Below are 27,515 nucleotides of genomic sequence, written 5' to 3' on the forward strand. Positions count from 1 at the left end.
CAACTCCTAAATATAACTCTAGGAGTTGGGTCTAACTCTAGTATATTTTGTGAGAGAGCTCCACCCAACTCCACTCCCAATTTTGGTGGAGTTGAAACTGTTTGGTTGAGCTTCAGCTTCAGGAGGGGTGGAGCTGGAGCTGGAGTTGTGCCAAACAGGCCCTATATGTCATCTAGTTTTTGAATTTTTAAAATGTAGTTTTAGGCATCCGAACTTATTAAACTGTGTCTTTCAATTATAAATTGCCACAACATGGCATAGCACAAAAACATTGAAAAATGCTATGCGTACGATTTGAACTTACGATCGTGGTACGATCTAACGCGGATGACAAGAATTCATGGCACTGGGTTAACGGCTGCATACCAGCATCTACGCTAATAAACACAAGTTGTTTCATCGTACAAATATTGTAAACGGCAAATCGTATGTATAGCATCACTCCATAAACATTCGGAACCCAAATTTTCTTTTTATTTTTGTTCCTTCTCCTCTACTTTTTTTTCTCTTTTTTCCTCCTTGTTTTTCCTCTTTTTTGCCACACAGATAGGAAGGAAGAAGAGAAGAGAAAAGGGAGAAGAAGAAAAAAAAAAGAGCAAACACCCGTGTGATATGTCACGTAGGATCTTGGAAGGGTTATGGCATTTTAGGACCGGAATGACAAATGTATTTGAGAGTTTAGGATCTAGATGATATAAATCAACGAGTTTAGGGATTGACCACACACTTCAATCTTTTGATAAATTGTTTTTTTATTCTTATGGTATGTTTGATAGAGCTCGAACTCATAAATTTAACTAAAAAAATAAGTACGCAGTGAAGTTTTGGAGCAAGCTAAACTCCGCTCCCACTCTAGCCACTATAGTCCCTTTTGGGTAGAGCCAAAAGAGCCGGGGCTATAACTAACAAACAAACACTTATTTCATTTTATAGAAAAATTCTATATATAAACTTTTTAAGTCAACACATGAGCTTGCCTTTCAAATAGATGTTCGAAACAAAGAAGGAAATAGTTCAAAATAGGATACGCGGAGGCTTAGAATTTCACACGTGGGCCTATCTAAACATTTTCATGGATCATGCATACATTCGCGCGCATATTAGACACACGTAATAGTTAAAAATTTTAACACCGATTTTATTCCTAGAGTATCAATGTATGTTATAAAACAAACATGTATGATACTTGTTTAAACAACAAACATCAATAAAAAAAATGATCAAGTTGTAAATAAATTCGTAAAAAGATGGAAAGAAAAAAAATCATCGTCCCTGTGACTGGCGAGTTGGCGACTGTCCTCGCATTCAACGGACAACGGCCCATCAAGTCCATTGCCTCAACCCTAGTCCCCAACTCCGCCCCCACCGCCGCAGGCGCGCCGCCGCCTCGCCGACCCGTCGCCGTCGTCGTCGCCGCCTCGCCACGCCTCATCATACCCCTGTAACATCGCGTCCGCCACCTCGCTCGCGGCCATGGTGGACGCGGCGGCGGCGGCGGCGGAGTGCGGCGAGCTGGACGGGACGGACGCCATGGCCTACGGCGACGACCGGACGCCGCGGGACGGGATGGTGTTCAAGTCGTACGAGGAGGTGCTCAACTTCTACAAGCGCTACGCCCTCCGCACCGGGTTCGGGGTCTGCGTCAAGAAGTCGTCCTTCACCAAGGCCGGCCTCTGCCGCCGCCTGGTGCTCGTCTGCAACAAGTGGGGGGACGGGAAGGAGGACGCGTGCTACCAGGCGAGGCCGACGGCCAAGACCAACTGCCAGGCCACCGTCGTCGCGAGGCTCTGGAGCGATGGCCTGCTGCACCTCATGGATGTCAATCTGGAGCACAACCACGCGCTGAATCCCTCCGCGGCGCGGTTCCTGAGGTGCTACAAGACGTTGCCTAGTGGGATGAGTAAAGATCTGGTGGTGAGGGCTGCCAGAGGGGAATGCTCGACCTCCGGCGACATCGAGGTCCCGATATTCGATGATTGGGGGAGGCTCAAGATTGGGGAAGATGATGTAGCGGCCATCAATGGCTTTTTCGCGGATATGCAGGCGAAGCAGGCGAACTTCTTCTATCTCATGGATTTCTACGGGGAAGGCCATCTGAGGAGTGTTTTTTGGGCCGATTCGAGGTCCAGGGCAGCGTACCAATATTTCAACGACGCTGTTTGGATTGATACAACCTGCTTAAGAAATAGGTTTGATACACCCCTTGTTTTGTTCCTAGGGGTGAACCATCATGGTGAGCTTGTTCTGTTAGGCTGTGGCTTGTTTTCGGATGAGAGTACGGAAAGCTTCTTATGGCTGCTGAAGTCGTGGTTGACTTGTATGAAAGGATGGCCTCCGAATGCCATAGTTACGGATGATTGTGCCGCGATAAAAGCCGCAGTTCGTGAAGTATTTCCAAATGCACGCCATCGAATAAGTGATTGGCATGTGTTAAGAAGTATCTCTGAAAAGTTAGGAGAATCAGCACAATTTGAAGGAATGAAGACCGAATTGGAAACTGTAATATATGATTCCTTGAAGGATGACGAGTTTGAGGCAAGGTGGAATAACTTGATCAGTAGATTTGGCCTTCAGGATAATGAATGGATCACTTTTCTGTATGAAAATCGCCATTTCTGGGTCCCCGCCTTTCTGAAAGATACCTTCTGGGCTGGGTTATCTACTGTTAACCACCATGAGAGTCCAAATGCCTTCTTTGAAGATTCAATCAACCCAGAGACCAAATTGGTGACATTCCTTAGCAGCTATGTGAATCTTTTACAGAACAAATACAAAATGGAGGAAGATGATGATCTTGAGTCATTGAGTAGAAGCAGGGTGCTAGTATCGAAGTTTCCTATGGAAGAACAGCTATCTAGACTATACACCTTTAAAATGTTCACTAAACTCCAGAATGAGCTGAACGCAACCATGAATTGTGAAGTTCAGTTGGATGATTCAACATCCTCCATTGTAGTTATTGATCTAGCTGAGTCAAGCGGAGAAATGGTGAATAAAAAATATGAAGTCGTTCACTGTATGGAGACCGACAGGATGGAATGCAACTGTGGCCTGTTCCAGTTCAGTGGCATTGTTTGTCGGCATACATTATCGGTGCTTAAATGTCAGCATGTTTTTGATATACCCCCCTGTTATGTGCTTAACAGGTGGCGGAATGACTTTAAGCAGCTTCACGCCTTAGATAATCCATGGAAGGATTTGGTAACAAGTAATCATATTGAGCGCTATGATTATGTTTCTTTGCAGTGCCTCCGTCTTGTTGAGATTGGAGCATCATCAGATGAGAAGCATCAGCATGCATTAAAATTAATAAGAGACATACGACGGACCCTTCTTGATGATAATTTGTGCCGGGAATTGGAGCAGAAACTTACACCATCTGAACGTGCTATTAATGGTGACAGCCACATGCAAGCTGGCTCATCTGAGGGAGGGCCAGCAAAAAAGCGCCGTGGCCGTCCTCCCAAAAAGAGTAAAGATACAAATGTGGAGTCCGTGTCAAATCAATATGCCCATAAGGTATCTCCTTACGTCGACTATGTGTACTTTACGCTAGTTTGTTATTTGTACTAATCGAGTTCATTCTTGTATTGAAGGATTCTTTACTGGTATCATCGGACGTTAGTCAGAAGGATGCTTTTCATTCTTCTTCTACTGCCTCAAATCTTGGTACTCATGTCAGGACAAATGGTGTTGTTGACCTTATGGTAGTAATTATGATCGATGCTGGGTTTTGTTCCGTACATTGTTTGGTATGATAGTCTTGACTATGTAGTTACTTTTTATTGTGTACCTTCCAGGAAGAAGTTAATCCAAATGAGCTATCTTTTGATAGCCGTTATGGGGTGCAGTCTAGCCACCCACACCATTATGGCAATCAGCTGCATCCAAGCAACACTATGCAGGTTTTTTTTTTCTTTTCAACAAGAAGCTTGCATTTCCATTTATGATTTTTCTCCCACATGTGCAACTGACAAAAAGAAGTAAATAATTTCTTAAAATTGGATAGTTTGGCCAAACTACATCAACAGCAGAGCACTCTAGAGTCCAGTGGATGTACCAGAATATATTTCAGGTGGATGCTTACTTTGCATTTCTAGTACTTTTGTAGAGTTTGCCAGAATCAACATTTTACTGTAGTAATGTGATTTGTATATGCACTTATGTGTTATAATAAATGTAGGACGATCAAGTGCCTTATGGCAGACGGACATGACAGCAATCAAATACTGGGTTCAGATGGTGCCATTTCAGGTTTCTTTCTCATTTTAGTTACTGTACCATTTTAGGGTTCTGACTTCTGAGCTCTAACTCCGAAGCAGTCCCACCATCAGCTCATCAGTCATCACGATTGAATGTTGCAAATTTTGATGAGCAGAGCATGGAAACAAACAGATACACTCAAAATTGTACGATATGTAGGCAAGTCTTCTACACTGTAAATTCAGGAACCCTGTATTTTGTAGTTAGATACCCCCAAACTCAATGGTAATGATACTTCACAGTTCACATTCACACTCTTGGGCACACAAACATTGATGGATAAAATTGAGATGTTGTAGGGGCAGAAATATTTCATAAACCCAGGAAATTCTGAATTTAATTAGTCCCTGTGACTACGGCATCATGTTCTCTACTAATATATGATTCACCATAACTTGGCACTGACCATAACATATATCAAGTGTTAATAGATCTGCGTCATGTGCAGTCATCTGTTGAATGGCTGTACATCTTTTTTTTTTTATATGTTGTGTCCATTCCTACCTTTTCTATTTATCAGCATAATAATTACTTACGGAGTTCACTTATATGCATGTATAGGAAAATTACTTAAGGCACCTGCAACTGCACCGTCTGAATCAATGTGAATTTTGGAGTTCCTGTATTTGATAGTGTGTAACATATATTGAAATTATAGCCTTTTGTTTTGCAATTCAACACATTAACTGTTGCCTCGCTAGAGAAGATACAGAGAAACACCTTCCAACTAGTTTGGCTATCTGGAAATTTCAGCATTTCAAATACTAAGCTCATTGCATATACTGGATAAGGAAGCTATGTTGTTTCTAATCAGGAGATAGCATTCCTTCTGGGACATTTCCAAATTCTGAGACTAATTTCTAATGATTATCTTTCACGCCGCAGGTTTTCATCAGACATACAGAAGGAAAGAACTCTTTCTCAAGAAAACAAACTCAAGGGAGGCATTCCCCTCTGGATGTAGAGCAGATCTAACATCAGAATAATCGGAACACAGTAATGTGGCACAAACTGGTCATTTTGTCTCGTCTATAGAAAACTAGGAATGTAGTCATGTTACATCTCAGATCTTGAAGCAGCTAAAATTCGGTCGCTTTCTCGTAAGCAGTGACCTAGCTTGAAATTTAGTCTAATCAAGAGTACTCCTCCATTGACATGTGAATTCTTTCGTTTGTTCTTGTGTAAATACCCGAGCGGTGAACATTGAAGGTAAAGAAAAGACCAAGCCTGGGGATCATTCTGCATATTTTGTTACCTCCCATTATTGTGATTGTTATGCATCATAATCGTTGCAGATCCTGAAGATGTGCGGTAATTATTGATGTAGAGGTAGGCACAACTGGAAAAGAAAATTGGTAAATAGCTGGCCACTCCATTTTTTATGGAAGCTGTCATCATAGTTATGGTTGATGTACACCAGCCGTGAATCCTGTGGTGATTACTGGCTACCGATTCATGGAGGAGTTTGATTGATGGCGTTCTTATTGAATATTTGGATAGGACGTATGCACGTACATTTGTCTCAAGAAAATACTTGCGTAGTAATGTATTAAATTTTTAGCGGCCTTTACGGATGGCAACGGGTCGGGTCGGGCACGGGTAGAGCAAAACCATGCCTGAACCCATGCCCGTCGTCGCCCGTCCAAACCCTACCCACTAGGGTTAGCGGGCAAAACTCTGTGCCCGCACCCATGCCCGACGGGCACTGGTATACCTGACGGGTACCCAATGGATCTCACATGAATAGTAACTCGAAAGATACATAATTTAACAAAGAGAAATAAAATCAACAATTTACCAATTTATCAGTTATCAACAATAATTTGAATTACATCACAACTTATTAGTATTAGTTAGTATCACAAATGAATCAAGAGAAGGGGGTATAAGAATTAAGAGATAAGTCGAAATTAGCTAATACATATGTATCGAGTCGGGCATGGGTTACCCATAGGCAAAAAATGAAACCCGGCTGTTGCCCACGATGTCTACGGATTTCGGGCGGGCGTGTCCACAGGTAAAAAATCACACCCACGCCCATGCCCATTGGGTCGGGTATCCGCGGGTACCCGACCCATGGGCAAAATTGCCATCCCTTACCAATGAAAGTTATATATGAAAGGCTAAATTTATGGGTAAAACTTTTATATATGTTCTAGCCAATACCCAAAAATAAACTACGATAAAAAAACATCAAAATCATTTTAAAATTTAGTGGCATTTGGAGATTACCTATCAAAGTTATACATGAAAGGCTAACTTTATGGGTAAAACTATATATATATGTTGTAGCTAATACCGAAAAATAAACTACGATAAAAAAACATCAAAATCAATTTAAAATTTAATTAAGAAATAGATTACGATGAAAAAACATCAAAACAAATTTAAAATTAAGTTTTAAAGTTTAAATGTTAGTTACGGTTGATAAGCTAAAGAGGCTGATGGAGTGTCTATAAATATAGTGCGTGTTTGGCACGAACATATGTGCGTGTAGCTAGCTGATCAGTGACTCGAGGCCGGGGCACATGGCGTCGGCGATCGTCGACGTCGCCGGAGGCGGCCGGCAGCAAGCCCTCGACGGCTCGAACCCGGCGGTGGCACGGCTGCGTCAGCTCATCGGCGGCGGCCAAGAATCGTCGGATGGGTGGAGCAGGTGCTGGGAGGAAGGCGTGACGCCGTGGGATCTCGGCCAGCGGACGCCGGCCGTTGTCGAGCTGGTGCACTCCGGGACCCTCCCCGCCGGCGACGCCACCACCGTCCTCGTCCCCGGCTGCGGCGCCGTACGTGTTCAAACTAGCTAACGTCGTCGTCGTCTCCCCATCGTTCAAACTACTATAGCTAGTATTTTGCTCTTCAGCTTATGAACTGTAACTAAAATTTAAAATTTAATGTTCTTTTTATCGTTTTTGTTTGCGTGGTTTATTTGAATTTCCATCTCTCCAACACTCGTACTTACGTACGTGTGCAGGGATACGATGTGGTTGCACTGTCCGGCCCCGGCCGCTTCGTCGTCGGCCTCGATATCTGTGACACGGCCATCCAGAAGGCGAAGCAGCTGGTAATTTAATTTATTTAACTAAATCTATTCTCATCAAACAATTGTGCAAATAGGGTAACAAAATGCATGAATTAATTTTGGCAGTCGGCGGCGGCGGCGGCGGCGGCTGACGGCGGCGACGGGAGCAGCAGCTTCTTCGCCTTCGTCGCCGACGATTTCTTCACGTGGGAGCCGCCGGAGCCGTTCCATCTCATCTTCGACTACACGTACGTAATTGTACCATGTTTGTTTATTTTGTACTAGTTTAATCAAAGATTTACGTGTTGCTTTCATAACTCTTTAATTACTTTTTGAACGAATTTTAACTCTTTAATTATTGGTGCTTCATTAAAAATTTCAGATTCTTCTGTGCTCTGCATCCGTCGATGAGGCCAGCATGGGCGAAGAGAATGGCCGACCTGCTACGACCGGACGGAGAGCTCATCACCCTCATGTATTTGGTAATTAATCGACGGTATCAACATGTCTAAAAATAATAATAATATCAGCCCCGATAAGAACTAACCAAAATTAACCTGATTTTCTAAATTTGTTCCTTCATTACATATTTACATATGCATGCAGGCTGAAGGACAAGAGGCCGGGCCACCATTCAATACAACAGTGCTCGAGTAAGATCATGCATATTGATCTTTGTACAAATGAAAAATGAAAAAAAAATAGATGTCACTTGATCATCAGAAAAATAAATCCGCTTTCCCATATAGTTATATGTTCCACAGACACGTAACTGTTCTCCAGTATATAGAAATCTGATCACAAGTCTGCTATACCATGCATCATGCAGTTACAAGGAGGTGCTGAACCCGTTGGGTTTAGTCATTACTTCTATCGAGGACAATGAAGTCGCAGTTGAACCACGAAAGGTGATTAGTTAACAAAGAACATGAATTATTACATATCACCATATTGCATTAACATTATTTGCTTATTAAAAAAACATTTCGGTTCTACTTTACTCAACTCATGGCCTATAACATCTGCTGTATGTATGGAGTAGTAGTTACTACTCCCTCTGTTTTAGATTATAAGACATTTTGACTTTAGTCAAAATCAAATTGTTTTAAGTTTGACTAAGTTTATAGACAAATATAGTAATATTTATAATACTAAATTAGTTTTATCAAATCAACAATTGAATATACTTTTATAATAAATTTGTCTTGGGTTGAAAATGTTACTACTTTTTTTATAAAATTGGTCAAACTTTAAACACTTTGACTTTGACTAAAGTCAAAACGTCTTATAACCTGAAACGGAGGGAGTAGTTAGCTAGCTATGTACCACAGTAAACCCAATCTGATGATACTTTAACCTCGATTAATTTCCAGGGGATGGAGAAAATCGCAAGGTGGAAGAGGATGACAAAATCCGACTAATAAGATAGTGGAGGACGCGCGCACTCCTTGTTCGCAGCATAATATGTCTACGTCACCCGCACATGTCTCTAATAAAAAGAAGGAAAGAAGGAAAAATGAATTTAATGGGCCTGATTCGAGCTTGTGCATCCGTGTAAATACATAATATAGTGTAATTATTCTATACATCTCTATGCAAAATGTATGGCGTGGCTTAATTGTTACAGTAAATTAATTACTTTTGTCTTCTATTACTACTCTCGAATAGATCTCTTTCCCTGTGAATTACACCATTATTTAGCTCACTCCTCTTTCTAAATCTGTTTCTCAAAAAAGAAACTTCTTTTCCCTTTCAACTGATTGGATTTTTTAAAAACTGAATTGGTCGTCAATTATGTGGCACTCTTATGGAGTAAATATTTGCCTTCCAATAAATAGGAGTATGAGTATACTGTTTCCAAAAAAGAATAGTATAAGTATGTTCCGTATGCTATTGAACTGCGTTATAGATCTGTCATCTTCTTTGACAATACATTGATGAATTTAGACACAAATGCATAGAGAATGGAGCAAACTGCCATCAGAAGCAGGTAAGGATTGCCATACAGGCGCAACAAGTTGATCTCACAGCCACAAGGCCACAACAAACGGTGTTTCAGTCTGCTTCCAACAAGCAATGCACATTTTTCCTAGGTCGGTTTCCTTGATTTAAACAAAGGGCTATTCACACATGTAATCTACATCACCATTGGGGATGTCCTTGGGAAGTAGCCATGTTAAAAAGCCCTCATTGGTGTCTCCTCTTAGCCTCTGGGATGAATACTCCACAAGCATGTCCCACAACTCGCCAACCGTCCACCTATGGCGCAATATCCACTGGGTCACCTGTCGCAGTATGATGGGGCGAAAAAAAAAGAGAGGTATGAACATAAGAACACCAGAGGCTTAGCAAAGAATTGCTGTATGGATTAACATAAATTGGAAGATCATGTCTCCAGGTTGAACATCACAGTAATTGTTTTTATTGTGCAAATTATTTTATTAAACTTTCTAAATGTGCACCAGACCACATCAATGACTGATTCAAGGAGACACTCTATTGGAGGATCTACACCCCTTAACCCCAAAGGATATAGGGTTTTTAAGTTTTACCACTAAGGCCTTGTCAAGAGAGAGGGATTACAGGAGATTGAGGGGAAATAATTCAAAACCACGATAGGTGTCGAATAAATCCCCTCTAATTCCCCTTCAATCCTCTTGGGAAAGGGGTTGAATGAACAAGGCCCAAGAGAATTTTCATCTCGTTTTGTCACTAAGCTGAACATCCCTCTCACTTTTTCCACTCAATTGAACTAGCCCCAGTGGCTGAAACAAAATAGACGGCAAATCTGAGATATCATAATTTCCTAGTGGCAAAAGCAAAAGTATCCAAAGGCTAGAAATCATAGAATACATTCACAGAGCCATGGACAGCACAAGACATGGAGCTTACAATTATTCTTAAGATTTTACTGCTAAAATGAAACAAGTACTTTCGTACAGCAAACATAAAATGTAGGAAGGGTCGAATAGACATGCATTACCTCTTCTAATCTTTTCAGTGATTCGGACTCAAAAGTGTAGTAGTTAATAAAAGATCGGAGTGCCTGAAAAGCAAGAACATACATGAACACTCCAATGATGTAATTACATGAAATAATCGGTAAAAATTTAAATTATCGAACATTTTCGCTGTACCTGTGATGCAGCAATCCATTGAATCATGCTCTTGATTTCAGGGTTTCCACCAAAAGCCCCGCAACCCCAGTTTCCAGTTGAAACTCCTATGCATTCATCAGGAATGACACTTGGACAGTTATCCTTTGTATTTAAATCCTGAACCATGTGAAGAAAGTTAAGACATAACTAGAACAGACTGCTTAAGTACTTCTGATGCCATGATATGCATTAAGTTACTGCATCAATCTGAACATAATACTGAGCATATTATGTCAGGTCTTATTTAAGATCATATAATCAGGCAACAGAGTGTGGATTTGTTTGAATCGCCCTTAATTACTTCAATGGTTTACAGACAGAACAATGTGATAGGGACAAGCAGATTCCGATAAGTCAATTTAACTTAAGCAGAGAATGCAACGTTGACTAATAGACCATGATGCTTGTCACTTGTCAGTGCTTGAATTAAAAAGTGAGTTTTGTTAACAGCAAACTCCTGAGGTATCATTGCTCAAATACCTGGACAAGCTTTGCACAGAGCTGATGATTTGATTGATCCAAAAATCCACAAAAAGCCTTGTTCACTTCCCTGCGTACAGATTTACCATAAATAAAAATAGTAGAAGAATGCTAAAAATATATAGTATTTTTCTTAGAGAGGCTGTGAATAGTTGAAATGACAGGTAGCTAGTAAAATATGAAAGTTATACAGATTTAAGTGAAACTGAGTGAAACAAGAACAAGGCATACCTTAGAAGACCACTAGATTCAAACTGTAACCTAGTTGGACAGTCCAAAGCATCAATTGCCACTATCCTAGTTTTCCGTCTACCCATCGCATCAAAGGGTTTGCTATCTAAGTAGTCACCAGTAAAACGGAATGAGGAACCATACCTGTAAAAAGCAAGTTAAGAGTTTATACCACGTAAAAATCATCACAAGTTGTAAAGAAAAGCATCCATAAATCACGCCGGTTGATAATTGATATATGCTGTGGAGTTTATTTCAACCAATGATCTAGATCAAGAAATGGTGGATAAGTGTTTAAAACTAACCCCATGTACTGTGAGAACCTTTCTGCACCAACAATTTCTATAGCTTCATTATCTTCCATTGAAACCATGAAGAGCATGCCCACGATCAATTCTGGGTTTATCATGAACCGGATTTCTTCCTTCAGCACAGAAAATACATCATTCATAAGGGAATCTCGAAAACATTTATATGAATGTCATTTTTTATACAAAACTGAGGGCACTTCAATTCACATCATACACCCATGCAATTAAAAATCAGTTATGAAGCGTCGTGACTAATTTCCCAAGTACACATAATATGACAGATAAGCTACATAAAAGAATGCAGCAATGTGCTGTACAACTGAATGATTTGGGAATAAACACCACATAACTAATGCAAGGCAAGCTCCAGATGGAGGCACTTTTACAGAGTTGAAGATCAAGGGAGTAAGATCTGCAAAAGAAAGAAACCTGCACGCAGCCTCTGGAAAGTGCGCCACCTCCCAAATATCTATTTGCAAAGTCAACTTCAAGGGCTTCTTGTTCCTCATCTTCTATCAAGCCTGAGGAAAATACCTACTAATGAAAATAAACAAAACAATCAGCAGGTTTCATCACACCAGTTAAAACATTTGAGATGTTTGAATAATCATAAAGGCAAAGGAACGCCCAATTTTTATCTTGATAATCATAGTTTTATATGATATAAAGGATTGTTGATGGGTTAACTAATTTACCATCTCTTCACAAGATTTACTTCTTATGTAACAAAAGAAAGAAGTCAGTAAAAGGGACTCTAAATTTTGAAACGCACCCGGAATGTGCAAAGGGGAACACCAGATTTCATCCAAGTATCCATGTCAGGGTACGTAATGCCATCAGATTCAGGACGGCGAGGAAGAACCTTACGCTCAAACGAAACGGAACCAGTAGGTGTAGAAGCGGTCACCCTGTCAAAATAGTGAACAAGGCACCTCACCTTCTGCTCCTGGCTTTGCCTCGAATTATAACACAGTGCCCTATGGATCAATCAGTAAACCACAAAAGCATAACCAATAAGCTCGAAAAGTTCAATCATTTAGCCCAAATGTACCAACTCTAAGAAAACTAGATCAAAATGGCAGTGGAATTACGCAAATAGGCTATCGAAATTGATCGCCGGGAGGCACGCCTCGGCCCTATCGGCGGTGGGGAACAGGCAGAAGAGCGCGCAGGCGAGCAGCGCGGCGGCGAGCTCCTGGCTGAGGAGCACGAGCCCGGCATCCTGCGAGCTCAGGATGCGGAGCCCGCGAGCCTCGTCGCCGGCGGCGCGGTAGTGGCCCTCGAGCAGCGTGGGGAGGCGGAGGAGGAGGCGGGCGAGGGAGGGGGCGACGTGGTCGAACCAGTCCCGCGCCTGCGCCCGCGACAGGAGGTCGTCGAAGAAGAGCGCGAAGCCCTCGGCGGCGCGGCGCGGGAGTGGGTCGAGGTTGAGCGCGAGGCGGAGGTCGGTGAGGGCGTCGGCGAGGACGTCGCCGGAGGAGACGCGGCTCACGTCGGGGCCCAGCGCCAGCGCCTTGAGCGCCTCCTGCGCCGCCGGCGGCCAGAAGAGCGCGCCGCCGCGGAGCACGACGGGGAGGTAGGGCAGGATCGAGCGCAGGTCGCCGCGCGCCTCCATTGCTGCTCCTCCTCGAGCTCGACCTTGCAATTTGCATGAACCCCCCGGAAATCGAAAATATTTTCGAATCAGTCTCGCTTGGATCTAAATGCAATTTTCGTCACAGCTTATCCGTTCCCTCTTCGCCATGGGACGCAATGGCCGCGCTCCCGCCCACGCCTCGGCCTCGGGTCCTCGCGGCGGCGCCGTGCCACGTGCCTTCGCGCCGCCGCCGCCGCGTGTGCGATGGGCTATGCTCGGCGGCGGCGGCGGATAATGGCTGCGCCGAGTCACCGGATGTCGTTCTCGAGTGCAAGCGGCTGAACAGGCTCGTGAAGTCCGGGAGGCTGGCGGATGCTCTCGACCTGTTCGACCGAATGCCGAGGAAGAACGTCGTCGCGTGGACCTCGGTCATGTCCGGGTACACGCGCAACGGGCGCCCCGAGGCGGCCCTAGCGATGTTCGCGGACATGGTGGAGTCCGGCGTCGCGCCGAACGACTTCGCGTGCAACGCGGCGCTGGTGGCGTGCGCCGACCTTGGCGCGCTCCGCGCCGGGGAGCAGGTGCATTCGCTCGCCGTTCGGGCGGGGTTCGCCGGCGACGCGTGGATTGGGAGCTGCTTGATCGAGATGTACTCGCGGTGTGGCTCCTTGCCGGCGGCCAAGGAAGTGTTCGACCGGATGGATTCACCTGACGTGGTTGGGTACACTTCGCTCATCTCGGCATTCTGCCGGAACGGCGAGTTTGAGCTAGCGGCGGAGGCTTTGATCCAGATGTTGAAGCAGGGATTGAAGCCAAATGAGCACACAATGACAACCATTTTGACGGCATGCCCAAGGGTTCTCGGTCAGCAGATACATGGGTATTTGATCAAGAAAATTGGTTTGCGGTCGCAGAGCGTCTACTCGTCGACTGCACTGATCGATTTCTATTCGAGAAACGGTGAGTTCAAACTGGCAAAGGCGGTTTTTGACAGTCTCCACTGCAAGAACGTGGTTTCATGGTGCTCCATGATGCAGCTATACATCAGAGATGGAAGGCTGGAAGAGGCATTGCAAGTGTTCGGTGATATGATTTCAGAGGGTGTTGATCCTAACGAGTTTGCACTATCAATTGTTCTTGGAGCTTGTGGATCCATTGGTCTGGGGCGTCAACTGCACTGCTCAGCAATCAAGCACGATTTAATCACAGATATCCGGGTGTCGAATGCTCTACTGTCAATGTATGGTAGAACTGGTCTTGTCGAAGAACTGGAGGCCATGCTCAACAAGATTGAAAATCCTGATCTTGTTAGCTGGACCACTGCTATTTCTGCAAACTTCCAAAATGGTTTTGGTGAGAAGGCCATAGCATTGCTTTGTCAGATGCATTCAGAAGGATTCACACCAAATGGCTACGCCTTCTCCAGTGTGCTGAGTTCTTGCGCAGACGTGGCATCTCTGGATCAAGGAATGCAGTTCCATTGCCTGGCTCTGAAACTGGGATGTGACTCCGAAATCTGCACCGGAAACGCACTGATCAACATGTACTCCAAGTGTGGTCAGATGGGCTCTGCAAGGCTTGCATTTGATGTCATGCATACTCATGATGTTACATCTTGGAACTCGCTGATTCATGGCCACGCACAGCACGGTGATGCAAACAAGGCACTGGAGGTATTCAGCAAGATGCGTTCCAATGGCATCAAGCCAGATGATTCGACATTTTTGGGAGTCTTAATGGGTTGCAATCACTCTGGTATGGTAGAGGAAGGAGAGCTGTTCTTCAGACTGATGATCGATCAGTACAGCTTCACGCCAGCACCTTCTCACTACGCTTGCATGATCGACATGCTGGGCCGAAACGGCAGATTCGACGAGGCACTGCGCATGATCAATGACATGCCCTTCGAGCCTGATGCCCTGATATGGAAGACGCTGCTGGCATCTTGCAAGCTGCACAGGAATCTGGACATAGGGAAGCTTGCTGCAGACAGGCTGATGGAGCTTTCAGACAGAGACTCCGCGAGCTACGTGCTGATGTCGAACATCTACGCCATGCACGGAGAATGGGAGGACGCCAGGAAGGTGAGGAGGAGGATGGACGAGACCGGCGTCAAGAAGGACGCCGGCTGCAGCTGGATTGAGATCAACAACGAGGTGCATACGTTTGCTTCAAGAGACATGTCTCACCCGAACTCTGATTCCATATATCAGATGCTAGGAGAGCTTGTTGCCGTGATGCAAGATTTTGACGAACTTGAACCGTTTGATGTACATATATGCTGATTTAGATGCCACTCCAGATAGTATCAAAGAAAGTAAAGTTTCTTTCTTTTCGGATCAAGAAAGTTTTATGTGCTGTGTTTGCTAAATAAAAGATGTATACCAATTTTATTTAGGTAAGGGGAGGGCGTATGATCAAATTGCCCTTGTGTATATATCAAAGCCCAAAGGTTTCCTCTTTTGGCAGGCGGCACCACTCCTCCTCATCTTCCTCCATTAATAGCGGCGGCGGCAGGAGGACGCACGTTGCCGCGGTGCCGCCTTCACTTCTTCCCCAACACCAACAGATCGAGAATCATGGTTTTCCAATGTTGCTTTACTGCCATGGGAAAGATGCGGAAATCTAAGAGGACGGCTGATATAATCTCACAAGAAGCTCCAAGAACGAAGGAGAGATAAGCAGTACTAAGTCATTGATCTCAGGTCCGCTGGTTTTCCTATTTTCTGCATATCTTCTTGTACCGTATAACCCTATTTGAGTACTAACACTTGTGTTGTATGTATATATGGCGTTTTAACCAGGCGACTTAAATTCGGGCTCTAATCAAGATGTCTGGGCTATTCTCAGTGTTGAAGTTGCATCAAATTTGTCTAAAAGCGTTGTCTCACTCACCTTGTCTGATGGTAATTATATGTTTTGCTATTGTTATACATTGTCAAATTTATATTTGAACAATGTCCCCTGTTATAAATGGTTTAACCTGCGATCTTGTGTAGGAAACACACTGATATATGCATGCTCGGGCATAGCTATCGAGTGCCAGGAGGGGTCTGGTACAATTTTCCTGACCTCGGCTAGTTTGGTAACAGCTTTCTATGATACTGAAGAAGTCTATGATAACTTAAAGGTGGTGCTTGTTGTCATCCTTTACTAATTTTTGCTTGTTTGCTTAGGATATTTTGTGACTCCTTTCTTGCTTTGCCATTATAGATTGAAGTGCGCCATGAAGGCAATGAAGTGCTCAAGGGTTATTTGGCAAAATATGATTTAGACAAGAACTTTGCTGTTGTCTACACCATGGAATCTCTTGATGTTCATATTGTACTTACCGAAAATTCGAGGGATAGGTATATCAACAAAAAGTTAGTAGCTGTAGGGCGTGACAAACATGGCGTATTAATGGCCAAAAGTGTGATGGTGGCTGGTTGTCGTGATTCAAACAGATCTGAAGATAGCAAAGAAATTAGGTTGATCTCTGAGGTAAACTCGCATAATGATACAAGCACATCTTAACCTTTTTCTGTTACTATATCTATATGCACTAAACTTTATTATCAGGCCTGTAAAAGTGGAATTTTTTTTCTATGTGAATGTTGTTCAATATCACTTCCTTTTGTTCAAATGGAGTCCTTGTTGACCATCACTTTATATTTGTGTTAGGACTGGGAAGGTGGACCGCTTTTTGATTTTGATGGGAAATTTGTTGGCATGAATCGTTTTTCGGTTATGGATAGAACATCTGTCCTGTCATGGGTCTCAATTCTCATTATTTTGAAGCATTATTTGCCATCCCTGCAAAACAGGATTCTTAAACGGTTACAAAATGTCAAAAGAGTCAGGTATGTCTTTGCTTATGTTTGATCCTCATTGGTTCACCCACTTTATTACCCTGCATGTGTTCATACGGTAGGCTGGTTTGCATGTCAAACAACATATGAGCGAATTTGTTCTTCAATGATCTGGATTGTTAGCTGCTGTTCCTTTTTATAGGTCCTCAAAACTTCAGATCCTCTTTTTTATCTTTTTCCTTTTTCTCCTTGCCTATGATGCTACCCTGTAGGTGTTGGCATTGTGTTATGCACTGGTATGACCCGTTTTACCTTTGGGTTGGTGTTCTTCTGCAGGGATGGAGAGAGACCCACAGGTGAGCTACCTGACTATCATCAAGAAGGTGAGCACAGTGCCATAGTGCCATACCTTGGCACCACCAAACATGCATGCAAATTTTGGTTGTATGTAATGGTATCTATTTTTAATATTAGCTTTTACATTTGAACTTTCTAATTTTACATGAACTTATCGCATTTAGTTAGTGTATCTCAGCGCTAATCACTTGGCCTTGTGCAGCACCAGTACATAGATGTGGTCTCAACACAGAACAGTTTGGGTATCTAAACTCCATGGGTTATCCCAAGCCGCCAATAAATGTGTTAGACGGTGAGTCATTGTTTGTAAATTTGCTAACTTATCGCGCATCACATCTTTCTACAGTTTACTACTACGAATTAATGACTATTCTACCATGTATCTTCTACCAGATGGTATGATTTTGGCTAATTCTTTTGAAGAGACTTTTGGAGATTTATGTGGTGAAGATCTTTGGAGTGAAATCAATAAAAAGGTTCCTTGTGACATACATCAAAATGTTGTTGCACTTGCTTCATTCAAAGGTGATTTTACACTAATTAATGTGCTATATTGATTTTCCCATTTCATATTTGTATTCGGTTGTCACTAATAAATAATAATCAAATGTATGCATGATAATGCATGGTATGCAGGAAAAAGGAGGTCTTTTGCATGCACGGTTTCTTTATTGAATGGAAGGGATGTACAACTATTCTGACATCTGCGAGCTTGGTTAGAGAGTCTGATGATGGAAACAAGATTGATGAAAACTTGAGGGTGGGTGCTAATCATGTAGCTCCTCCTAATTATTTTGCTCTTTATTTTTAAGTCTCACTCACTTATTCATCAATTTATTTGCAGATTGAAGTGTTGCTTCCAAACAAACAACTTAGAGAAGGAACACTACAGCATTATAGTTTACACTACAATGTTGCTCTAGTGAGTGTTAAGGACAAGGATTTCCATGCTCGTCCAGCAAATATTCAGCTTGATCATAATCATGGACCTGGAGTAGCAGCCGTAGGGCGTTGCTTCGAATCAGGCAAATTAATGGCTGCACGGACGGATGTTGTTGATTGGTCGGGCACACTTGATTGTGAGATGTTCCTTATACGTTCCTCATGCAAAATCACTAAGGTACATACCGCTAGATAGCTGTTGATTTTAAATCTCTAGCATGTTTTTACATGCACGGTGAAAATTTATAACCATCGCGTTGGTTTGTAGGCAGGGATTGGAGGACCTCTTGTTGACTTAGAAGGGAAAGTTATTGGCATGAACTTCTATGATAAGAAGATAGGAACCCCTTGCCTGCCATGGAATGTGATTCTCATGGTTCTGGCATGTTTTGAGAAAGAAAAGTATTCGTAGATTTCTTTTCTTTTTTTTTGGTTATTTAAGTGCTTGCAATAAAATCTATTCGATTGTGTGTTTGACAGTAGCGGTGGTGAAGTTGGCAGTGGTAGTGATCCATGTGGTGCGCCTGGCTGGAAAATCCCTCGAGATGAGAGTGTCAGGCTAAACAGGTTGGTTTTCTGATAAATCTCAACAGTTAACACTTAACACTACCAATTTACAGGGTCTCATATTATTTTCTGATCGCATTGCATATATTGGAACTAAACTAATAGGTGGCCTGTGCCCCTGCCATATTGGCGTCCTCATGACGATGTGGATGAACAAGAACCCCCAGAAGGCTGTGAGCACATCTACACATACATAAATGGTGAAAGATATTGTTACAGGTAGAATCTGCTTCTTCTACTCTGTCTGTTGGATCTACTACGACGCCGTTTGCTAGCGGAGCTTGCTGCCGTGATTCAAGATTTTGATGAGCTTGAACTGTTTGATGTACATATGCAGATTTAGACGCCAGATGTAATATATATTACTAAAGAAAGTTTATTCGAATCAAGAGATCTTTGTGTTGTGTGTTTGCTTCTGCAGAATTTCCTGGTATTTCGGGATTCCTAATTGGATGTGGAAAACGATCAGGAACCCTAATTCTTGCCGGCCCATGGTCATGGAGCCTGAATCTGAAACGCATAAGATGTGGATGCGTTATATGTGGAGTTAATTTAGTACCACAACGCCAAATCAGGCGGGAGGTTGGACGTCCGGGGGTATAAAGGAAGAGGCAAGGGTACCTCTGCTGCATACTTACCTGGACGGGGTCGATGGGTGATCAATAAGGCCCATGGCCTGGGCTAATGGCCCACATTGCACTTGGTGGATGCGTTGGCCTACCATCTCCCCAAGTGGGAGAGTGGACGTCATAATTTGTGGTAGAGGGGGTACGCGTTCGCGCGGCCCCTTCCAAATTTATACAAAATTTTGATTGGCTTCATTTTGAATCAATCCCCTACCAAATTTATCTAAAATTTTGATTGGCTTCATTTTGAATCGAAACTACTTCTGCTTTTCTTGGCTGAATTTTGAATCGTTTAAGACTAAAGCTTGTGCTCTGAAAATACTTAATGGGATCATAGGACTTTGCATAATCTGGAGACCGGAATGCACCCAACTGAGGATAGGATGTACCGTACAATGCATCCAGCCATAATAAAATTGCAATCTTGGAACTCGAAAGTTCCCAGTTTCAGTTTGAGGATAGGATATATCATCAAAGATTGTCGCAGCCACATATGAAATTCAGAACATGTTGCATCTATTGAAAGTTCAAACGATGTCTGGAGTATTTGACACCTCTGAAGTGAAGCTGTGGAAAAGAGAGGAAGCAGTATTCTTGCACCTACAGACCAATGTACAGCACAAATCTCAAACCGCAAACCTAAGGTAGCAACAAAAGGCAAAGAGAAATCCATGTGATCTGCATCCAACAGAGAACCCCACAAAAGAAACTTCTTAAACCAATTGCAATTACACACAGAATGCGCTGATTACGAACTGGCATGTGCCGGGAGGTCTACCATGAGCTAACATCTTAATTCTCAGTTGCTGGCGCCGGCTCTGAGGCAGCTGGCACTGCTGGTTTTTGTTGAAGCAGAGGAGAGAGCGCCTTGACAACAATGCTCATGTTGGGCCTGAACTCTGCTTCGTATTGGACACAAAGAGCTGCCACCGCAGCAAGCTGCAGATAAGTGCAACCAAGTACATCAACATGACATTATTTCAGGACTGCTACTCCAAATGATGTAAAAAGCATGTGCATCATAGTGTGTGTATGTGTGGGTGGGTGTGAGAGAGAGAGAGAGACGAGAGACTGACCTTAGCAACTCCCTTTGGAGGATATTCACTCTTTAACCTAGGATCTACACATTGTTTGACCTTGTCTTCGCTTAATCTAGGAGTAGCCTGGAGAGAAAAAGTACACAAACAAGTTAAATTTGGAACAACTACCTTTTCTTAAATTTGGAACAACTACCTTTTCTATCTCACTACGGGAGTAGTCTGGCTAATTAGATGGAATCAGAAAAGGTGTAATATGTATTTGAGAAAAAAAAAGGAAAAATGTAAACTATTTGAGAAATCAAGGTTCTCTATAGCAATCCAGATACAGGTTGTTTTTTATTCAAATAATCAAATCCAAAGCGACCTATAAACCTAACTAATTATTATTTAGAAATCATTTAAGTCTAGGATTGTCAGTGTCCAGTTAGCAGACAGTTATTGCTACGATTTGCAGTGCTGATTCATTGAACCTTCAATAAGTTGATGGACTCTGCTAGACGTTCATAGCGGTATTTCAGCATGCTTTTGTTGGCTAGATTCTTTTGTTTCATGTTCCTCAATGATGTCTTCTCTTGCCACTAATTACTTTCTTGGTCTTTACATATAACCAGTAGAAATGAAGAAAATTATTATAATTGACCAAAAAAATTAGCAACCAAAGCAAAAACAAGATAAGAAAACTAGTAACATGTCCGTGCGTTGCAACAGACGAATACAACTGAGAATGGGTTGCATGGGCCCATACGACTGGGAATGGGCTGGATCGAGCATAAGGCGCATACAACTGGTATTTTTCTGTTATTTTCAGGCCTAGAAGGCAGTGCTTGTGTGCTTTGTGACGCGTGGGAAGGAGCGTATGGACGACTCCGCTTTTAGGTGGTAGAGACAACTTACCCAAGTGACTAGACTTTGCTGTCCCCGAGGCATTGTGTGGTCCACTGGTTTCCTTCCAGTCAGGAGTTCCAAAAGAACTACACCAAAACTGTACACATCACTCTTCTGCGTCAGCTGGCCAGTCATAGCATATCTGCGGCAAGTAGGGTTATATAAGTTAAGAGAGGAAATGCATAAAAATACACGGCATCAAGTATTTCCACAACTCATGCCAAGAACACTTATCCTCATTTCGCTGAAACGTTCATCTACCTGGACAAACTAGCAAACAAAAGACTTGTTTCTAAAGAAATTACAATTAACTTACACAAGACGGTGAAAAGATCAAATAACAACAAAACAGATAAAACACAAAATTAGTGAACAGATTTTTCCTTTGTAGGCAGAGGAAAGTAAAGGCATTATGTTTGCTCCAGATATAATAGCTTTGCAGGTAGAAGAAATATCGCAACAAACAAATATAATAATCATAATAATGCTCAAGAGGTCAGTCGTAAAAGGTTCCTGCTTAATTCAGCCTAGGTAATCCAACATGATGTTATAAATCACTTAGATGCATCACACTCATTATGCAAATTAGCAATGTTCTGCATAACTTTCCAGAATGAATGCTGCATGCAGATAGTGGTTCACAGAATATGGAGTATAACATGTCAGTTGACTTCCCCCAAAAAGAAATTAAGGCACTGCCCAAATACTGGTTGTGTTGACAGACCTCTCTCCAAAATGGCATATTCACACCCAAAATAAGTTGGCTTTCCCAAAAAAAAAATATAAGGCACTATCCAAAGATAGTGGTTGTGTTGACAGACCTTAAATGGCATAATCACACCCAAAATAAGTAAAGTTGTTTTTTGGCAACACCTACATGGTACCATTGTCAGCTGTTTTTCAAACAAAAAAAAAAGGTTATGTAAGAACAGCTACATGCATAAATTTCACTACAACCCAAAGGCATTCAATACTTGGTTCTACGTACTATTTGATGTTTCCTGCCAAACCGATTAACTAGATCAGTTTGCTATTCTGCTAACAGAAAAATAGCATACATAGCTTAAGGCCCAAATAAGTACTACAATGTACAAGACAACTCAATATCAATGTATAACAGGATATCATACTATCAAAATGGAAGTGTAATGGCCAAGAAAAAAAAATAGTCATTGCTTGATTAAAACAGTAAGGTCAGAATTACTTGTCATCTCTTGGATACATAGCGAACATTAATTTACTTGCCAAATGTGTAAAAAAAAACTGTTGCAATTATAAAAACCAGACAGATCTTCCACCTCGTCAAGGCCCAGGATCACCAAGTCGGCCTTAGTTTCTAAAAAGTTATACTATGAATTTCTATATTCACTAGCCTCAGCAGTTTTTCATGCAATCTTGTGAAAAAAGAAGTCATCAGTTTGGATCAGGGAGTTCTTTTTCAAAAGAAAAAAAAAAATACCACAACCACTCACACTGTTTGGTCCATTGTCATTTAGGTCAGTAAGTCTCACAGTATTGTGCCATGGCCTCCACATTTGAGGCTTCATGCATGTGGCCCTGGTCGGCAGGGCTGCCAGCCAGCCACTGCCTCTGGTGTTACTTTGGAGGCACTGAGAGTACACAGTTCTGATCTTAGGAGCACATAAGATAGCTCTGGTGATGTCTATTCGATATGAACCTGAAGGTATGTGCACCCTTGCCCATGAATACAACCATACAAGCACAGCAAAAATATGAAAGCAAACTAGACGAGGATAACCTACGAATTTGTTCATCCAAAAAAAACATATCAGACCTTTGACATTTCAAGGCAACAATCCTTAAAGATGGGACCTACCACATTGACAAGAATAGACACCACAGTGACTCTCTCAGTTTTTCAATACACTATGTCAGTATTAACATATTTTAGTTGGTTCAAAACATATATTTTAACTACTGTTGGGCTGGATTAAAAATTGAAGTAAGACGCGATATAGTGAGTTCTATGAAGAAATGCATTGGTATAAATTAGACATTACTCTGGTGCATGATATCCAAAGGTTCCTAATACACGAGTTGAATGAAGGCGTGCTGCCATATCTGGAGCTTGATTTAAGAGATTGAAATCTGCAATTTTTGCCTTGAAGTCCTCAAACAGAAGTACATTGCTTGATCTGATGTCCCGATGAATGATTGAAGGCTGAACCTTCTCATGCAGGTACTCTAAGCCTTTTGCTGCCTCTATAGCAATTTTTACCCTCTGCGTCCAATCAAGTACAGGACCAGGCTGCGCACCTTGAACTCCTTTTCTTCCTGTTGTGTTAAGAGAAGTTGATTATAACTGACCTGGATTTGCATTCCACATGCTAAAGATAGTAGGTGCTCAAGGTCTTACCATGGAGAACATCATGAAGGGAACCCATGGTCGCAAATTCGTATGCCAGTATACGATAATTGCCCTCTACACAGTAACCCAACATCTCCACAAGATTTTCATGCTTTAGCCTTGATGCCTGGGAGACCTAGAGTCCACAAAAACATAAACAAAAGTAATAGCTTTAGAATTGTTGCACTGTCATCAAGTCCTGAGACAGACAAATAGACAATGTGAAATTTAAGCTAAGAAACCTATGATTCTGCAAGTGATCACCTGTTTCAAGAATTCGTCGTTAGGCTCATTTTCAGATGCATCCAATTTTTTAACTGCTGCTTGCCTCCCATCATCCAAAGTGGCATGGTATACTCGTCCATATGAACCTTCACCAATCAGAGCATTTGATCCAAAATTGTCGGTTTTTTGTTTTAAGTCCTCCAGTGACAACTCAGGGACATCAATTGTAAGTGGGGCTATCTCTGGTTCAGGTTGACCAGCAGGAGGTTTTGAAGACTTTTGCTTGGCTGATGAATGGAAACATAACAATATAATCAGAAAGGGTTCAACTTCAACATCAAAACTTCATATCAGCTAGTAGTCATACATCATACACATTCCAAATTATTTACTCAAATAGATCATAGCAGAATATCTTCCAATGTTCAAGTGAAAATAAACAACAGAAAGAACCAAGTCTGTCACAAGAGCATTAACACCCAACTTTACCACCCACAGAACTTTTTGTGAATTAGGCTCAAAAGAATATAAGTGTAATTTGCCTAATGCAACAGTAGCTTGCTATATAAAAGCAAGAACTGGCATTCCACGAACACAGCTTGAAACATCTTCCAGCCAATTTGCATAGGATGGTAAATATAGTGGCGCATATGTTAGTATGGTCCTTACTCCAATTGCATCATAACAAAAGAGGAGTAAAGGATGGTTCTATAGCAATCTTATAATGGGCCAACTGTTACTGAAATTCACATGGAAAACACACGACAAAATAACCGCACCATCCATCTTATTGCCCTGAGCATTGGAGCGTTCCTTCCCATGGTCATCCTCCTCGTCAAAGTGGCAATTACAACAAAACCACTGCCTCATATTGTCTCCTCACAACTTGAACACCTGAACCAAATGCACGGAATAGTTAGCATACGTATAAAGATCAGAGCACATAATTGACCAATGCATTAAATTACGCAAGAAGTACACTTCTGTACAGTGTACAACATCTGTACTCTCAGCAGGTTGGAACTAAGTCAACTAGAGTCTTACTGTTTTCCTCTACGGAAAAGCTTACAGTTTCCAGATTCAACATGCAACAGTGTGGACCAACATGCCTTCTTAGAAGCAGTAAACCTAAAATCTAGTAATCTACAAACCACTGTGAGTACGGCTATTTCAGGTACTATGCGAGCGTAGCAATCCAATCGCTTAAATAAGCAATAATAATAATAATAATAATAATAATCAAAGTGCTAATAACCAGGATGGATTGGGGGTATCCACTCCCAGACAGAAGTATGGATTTGAATTACGCTGACAGCAAAGTGAGAAGCAAAACCCACACTGATGGAACAGCGATCAGAGCAGAGGGCTACCACTCACCAAGCAAACGAAATCACCGCCGGGTTCGATGGCGATGGCGCGACGAGAGAATTCGAGACACCACCAGGGGGAGCTAGGGTTCAGAGGCGAGACGAAGTGGAGCTTGGGCGCGCACAGGCTCAGGGGAGGGTGGAGGAAGTGGCCGGCAGCGGCAGCGGCGGCGGCGGCGGTGGCGCAGCCTCCGCGTCCTGGTTGCCTGCTCGAGTTAAAGCCGCCGTCCTTATGGGAGGGGAAGGGGATTATTAGTATTAATCGGTATTAATCCGGCTCGTTAATTTCGCGATTAGTATTAAGAGCGGCGGGATTAGCAGGCGTGAGGTGGCCGGGAATGTGATTGTGAGCTGGTCGGCTGCCGATTTCCTTGACAGGTGGGGACCAGAGACGTGGGGCCCATTAGTCAGTGCGGTTGGGCTGGAACCAGGTGGCCGTTTTTGGAATTTTCTGGCTGCGCACAACATCAGCGTGGACTGATCCTCCCCGTGTGGGTGACATAGGGGGACAGTGAGCATGTGGGGCCCGCATGTGCTTAGGGGAGGAGCGTGTTAATCCGCCTCCATGTTCGAAATGGATGTGGGGCCCACGACAGAAAACAGCACCGAAAACGTGTGGGTCCCAGCGGCGTGCGCAGATAAAAGCAAGTTTAATAATGTAGCCTACTACTAGCTCCAATTTATCTATAGCCAATCTAATAGCCAATTCATACGATAGTTGCTTGCTATACTATTAATATATGGTCCCACATATCATACACATGTCTTGGAGTCCGCGCTGCAGCTGGCTACAGATTTATAGCCCGCTGCTCTTCTCTCTCATCTTTTATCTCATTAAAATATGCTTATACCTGACTAATAGCCTGCTATTGTACCTGCTCTAAGGGCAATTATTATGGGCATGTGTAAACAGTGAAATTTGGTAATCGGCAAAGACGTCATCGGCTTAGAATCATTATCGGCTGCAGCATCTCGGAATCAGTCGATGGGAGTTATCAAGTCACCAATAGTTGGATTCTTGCTATATTCGGTTAAGGAAATCAATCTACTAAAGAAAGCTTATCCCTAAGTGACCGAGTTTAAAGAGGATGTGGCATGGCAGTTTATCTATTAATTAGGAATAGTTTGTTAGTTTCCTTTTATCTTTAGGAAAGTGTGTTTAGTGTCCGATGAGGACTTGTATTTTCCTTTTATCTTTAGGTTAGTTTCTTTCTTGTCCGACAAGGACTTGTATCAACCCATGGGTATAAATATGTACACCCGGGGTCTATGTAATCTATCACTCTGGATCAATAACACTCTCGGCTATACCTGGCCAAATGGGCCGTGCCAAGCCGGGCCGGCCCAAGCACGACCGCACTGTAGAAGGCCCAGGCCCGGCACAGCACGCCGGCCTGTGGGCCGTGCCGGCACGGCCCGTTTACCCCGTGCCGTGTCTGGGCCGACGCCATAGCCCTTGGGCCAGCACGGCACGGCACGTTTACTGTAGAGGGCTGGCACGGCACGGCACGGCCCGCGAGCACGGCACGGCACGGGAGCAGCCTAGGGTAGGCACACCGCGCACGTGGCGCCAAGCGGCCGAGCCGCCGAGGGCAGCCGCAGGGCCAGGCGGCGGGAAGCGCGCGTCGCTGCGTTCGCTCGTGGCGCGTGGCAAGCGGCGTCGCGACGTGTCGCTGGGGCTGGGAGGCTGGGTCGCTCTCGCTCTGACTGCCTCCGTCACTCCGTGCCTCGTTGGGAGCAGCCGAGACGGTGACAGGCGACTCAGCGAGACCCCGTACGGCGGCCGAACAGCTAGTCAAACGACGAATGCGAGAGTGCCACGTGTCCCCAACGGCTAGTGAGCTAATCCAACGACCGCTGTTTTTGAGAAGTAGCCGTTGGAGAGCAAAAAAATGGAAAAAAATTCGAAAAAAATATGAAATTTATTTCTATAAATAGGACACCCACCGGAGCATTCTGAATCATCCATACCTCCCATTTTGTGCTCTGTTGTGCTCTTTCGTGTGATAGATCGATTTTTTGATTTAGACAAAATTTGACAAAATTTTGTCTAAAATCAAAAATAGTTTGTGACTAAAAATAGTGCATACAAGAGGTGTAAAGCCAAGCAAAGGTGGTAAGAAAGAAGTACGTCATATATTCAGTTTTATGTATTATTTTATTTTATGTTATGCGAATAAATATTCTGAAATTTGTTTATGTTGTTTTAAATTTTCAGAATGGACGAATCAAACATTCCATCGTTCACGTTAGGTGATTTCGACCCTAACTACGTGTCGAGGTCATTCCCAACTAGTGAGTATGATGCCACC

At 43.0% G+C, this 27,515-nt stretch overlaps 6 protein-coding genes and 1 non-coding gene across 10 annotated transcripts; 5 read left to right on the top strand and 2 right to left on the bottom strand.

The window, feature by feature from the left end:
* The first annotated feature begins 1,334 nt into the window (after positions 1 to 1,334).
* On the top strand, positions 1,335 to 5,507 carry LOC4334752 (protein FAR1-RELATED SEQUENCE 6). 2 transcript variants are annotated; one of them, XR_001544301.2, is made up of 7 exons: positions 1,335 to 3,519; positions 3,597 to 3,707; positions 3,801 to 3,905; positions 4,010 to 4,075; positions 4,184 to 4,254; positions 4,379 to 4,422; positions 5,149 to 5,507. XR_001544301.2 is itself a non-coding variant. In XM_015774202.2 (6 exons), exons 1-5 carry the CDS (start codon positions 1,474 to 1,476, stop codon positions 4,214 to 4,216), a joined length of 2,361 nt encoding a protein of 786 aa, XP_015629688.1. In that variant the 5' UTR covers positions 1,335 to 1,473; the 3' UTR covers positions 4,217 to 4,254; positions 5,149 to 5,507. The 2 variants fall into 2 exon arrangements, 1 of the variants encoding a protein (XP_015629688.1); XM_015774202.2 differs by lacking the exon at positions 4,379 to 4,422.
* Positions 5,508 to 6,726: 1,219 nt separating this feature from the next.
* LOC4334753 (probable thiol methyltransferase 2) lies at positions 6,727 to 8,933 on the top strand. Its single transcript, XM_015774216.3, has 7 exons — positions 6,727 to 7,046; positions 7,235 to 7,324; positions 7,409 to 7,530; positions 7,665 to 7,764; positions 7,889 to 7,935; positions 8,112 to 8,190; positions 8,656 to 8,933. The coding sequence occupies exons 1-7, from the start codon at positions 6,792 to 6,794 to the stop codon at positions 8,701 to 8,703; spliced, it is 741 nt and encodes a 246-aa protein (XP_015629702.1). The 5' UTR covers positions 6,727 to 6,791; the 3' UTR covers positions 8,704 to 8,933.
* A 203-nt stretch (positions 8,934 to 9,136) lies between these two features.
* On the bottom strand, positions 9,137 to 13,133 carry LOC4334754 (poly(ADP-ribose) glycohydrolase 1). 2 transcript variants are annotated; one of them, XR_010740206.1, is made up of 9 exons: positions 12,554 to 13,133; positions 12,235 to 12,439; positions 11,892 to 11,996; positions 11,457 to 11,575; positions 11,152 to 11,295; positions 10,921 to 10,990; positions 10,420 to 10,505; positions 10,266 to 10,328; positions 9,137 to 9,567 (listed from the first exon to the last, which is right to left on the bottom strand). XR_010740206.1 is itself a non-coding variant. In XM_015774208.3 (9 exons), the coding sequence occupies exons 1-9, from the start codon at positions 13,072 to 13,074 to the stop codon at positions 9,403 to 9,405; spliced, it is 1,530 nt and encodes a 509-aa protein (XP_015629694.1). In that variant the 5' UTR covers positions 13,075 to 13,133; the 3' UTR covers positions 9,137 to 9,402. The 2 variants fall into 2 exon arrangements, 1 of the variants encoding a protein (XP_015629694.1); XM_015774208.3 differs by having other exon boundaries at positions 10,420 to 10,557.
* On the top strand, positions 13,110 to 15,685 carry LOC136351063 (putative pentatricopeptide repeat-containing protein At3g01580). Of its 2 annotated transcripts, none has more exons than XM_066308833.1 (2): positions 13,110 to 15,191; positions 15,505 to 15,685. In XM_066308833.1, the coding sequence occupies exons 1-2, from the start codon at positions 13,110 to 13,112 to the stop codon at positions 15,535 to 15,537; spliced, it is 2,115 nt and encodes a 704-aa protein (XP_066164930.1). In that variant the 3' UTR covers positions 15,538 to 15,685. The 2 variants fall into 2 exon arrangements, with proteins under 2 accessions (XP_066164930.1, XP_066164929.1); XM_066308832.1 differs by having other exon boundaries at positions 13,110 to 15,352; positions 15,505 to 15,642.
* On the top strand, positions 15,600 to 19,103 carry LOC4334755 (uncharacterized). The gene is given in 14 exon segments (XM_066308834.1): positions 15,600 to 15,740; positions 15,840 to 15,941; positions 16,035 to 16,165; positions 16,249 to 16,518; positions 16,699 to 16,877; positions 17,163 to 17,209; positions 17,386 to 17,475; positions 17,577 to 17,708; positions 17,820 to 17,840; positions 17,843 to 17,943; positions 18,028 to 18,303; positions 18,394 to 18,527; positions 18,606 to 18,692; positions 18,798 to 19,103. Coding segments are annotated over 11 exon segments (1,368 nt in total). The 5' UTR covers positions 15,600 to 15,740; positions 15,840 to 15,941; positions 16,035 to 16,165; positions 16,249 to 16,335; the 3' UTR covers positions 18,916 to 19,103.
* A 219-nt stretch (positions 19,104 to 19,322) lies between these two features.
* LOC112938489 (U1 spliceosomal RNA) lies at positions 19,323 to 19,483 on the top strand. The gene has a single exon (XR_003241688.1). It is a non-coding gene; the product is annotated as a U1 spliceosomal RNA (small nuclear RNA).
* Positions 19,484 to 19,812: 329 nt separating this feature from the next.
* Positions 19,813 to 25,426, bottom strand: LOC4334756 (PTI1-like tyrosine-protein kinase 1). Its single transcript, XM_015777358.2, has 8 exons — positions 25,214 to 25,426; positions 24,616 to 24,730; positions 23,876 to 24,123; positions 23,621 to 23,747; positions 23,265 to 23,538; positions 21,253 to 21,385; positions 20,395 to 20,481; positions 19,813 to 20,257 (listed from the first exon to the last, which is right to left on the bottom strand). The coding sequence occupies exons 2-8, from the start codon at positions 24,704 to 24,706 to the stop codon at positions 20,111 to 20,113; spliced, it is 1,107 nt and encodes a 368-aa protein (XP_015632844.1). The 5' UTR covers positions 24,707 to 24,730; positions 25,214 to 25,426; the 3' UTR covers positions 19,813 to 20,110.
* Positions 25,427 to 27,515: the final 2,089 nt, after the last annotated feature.

Source organism: Oryza sativa, chromosome 3 (assembly GCF_034140825.1).
Source record: "Oryza sativa Japonica Group chromosome 3, ASM3414082v1".
Taxonomy (NCBI): domain Eukaryota; kingdom Viridiplantae; phylum Streptophyta; class Magnoliopsida; order Poales; family Poaceae; genus Oryza; species Oryza sativa.

What these genes read in the sequence shown, in the direction of transcription:
- LOC4334752 (XM_015774202.2), top strand. Translation starts at nt 1,474, where the DNA reads ATGGTGGACGCGGCGGCGGCGGCGGCGGAGTGCGGCGAGCTGGACGGG. An exon ending in CAAATCAATATGCCCATAAG is followed by an intron (nt 3,520 to 3,596) that starts GTATCTCCTTAC and finishes CTTGTATTGAAG; the next exon opens with GATTCTTTACTGGTATCATC. An exon ending in TGTACCAGAATATATTTCAG is followed by an intron (nt 4,076 to 4,183) that starts GTGGATGCTTAC and finishes TAATAAATGTAG; the next exon opens with GACGATCAAGTGCCTTATGG.
- LOC4334753 (XM_015774216.3), top strand. Translation starts at nt 6,792, where the DNA reads ATGGCGTCGGCGATCGTCGACGTCGCCGGAGGCGGCCGGCAGCAAGCC. An exon ending in TCGTCCCCGGCTGCGGCGCC is followed by an intron (nt 7,047 to 7,234) that starts GTACGTGTTCAA and finishes GTACGTGTGCAG; the next exon opens with GGATACGATGTGGTTGCACT. An exon ending in TTCAATACAACAGTGCTCGA is followed by an intron (nt 7,936 to 8,111) that starts GTAAGATCATGC and finishes TGCATCATGCAG; the next exon opens with TTACAAGGAGGTGCTGAACC.
- LOC4334754 (XM_015774208.3), bottom strand. Translation starts at nt 13,074, where the DNA reads ATGGAGGCGCGCGGCGACCTGCGCTCGATCCTGCCCTACCTCCCCGTC. An exon ending in AGGTTCTCACAGTACATGGG is followed by an intron (nt 11,296 to 11,456) that starts GTTAGTTTTAAA and finishes TGCTTTTTACAG; the next exon opens with GTATGGTTCCTCATTCCGTT. An exon ending in TCTGTGCAAAGCTTGTCCAG is followed by an intron (nt 10,558 to 10,920) that starts GTATTTGAGCAA and finishes CACATGGTTCAG; the next exon opens with GATTTAAATACAAAGGATAA.
- LOC136351063 (XM_066308832.1), top strand. Translation starts at nt 13,110, where the DNA reads ATGAACCCCCCGGAAATCGAAAATATTTTCGAATCAGTCTCGCTTGGA.
- LOC4334756 (XM_015777358.2), bottom strand. Translation starts at nt 24,706, where the DNA reads ATGAGGCAGTGGTTTTGTTGTAATTGCCACTTTGACGAGGAGGATGAC. An exon ending in TCAGGGCAATAAGATGGATG is followed by an intron (nt 24,124 to 24,615) that starts GTGCGGTTATTT and finishes TCCATTCATCAG; the next exon opens with CCAAGCAAAAGTCTTCAAAA. An exon ending in TTTGGATATCATGCACCAGA is followed by an intron (nt 21,386 to 23,264) that starts GTAATGTCTAAT and finishes TACTTGCCGCAG; the next exon opens with ATATGCTATGACTGGCCAGC.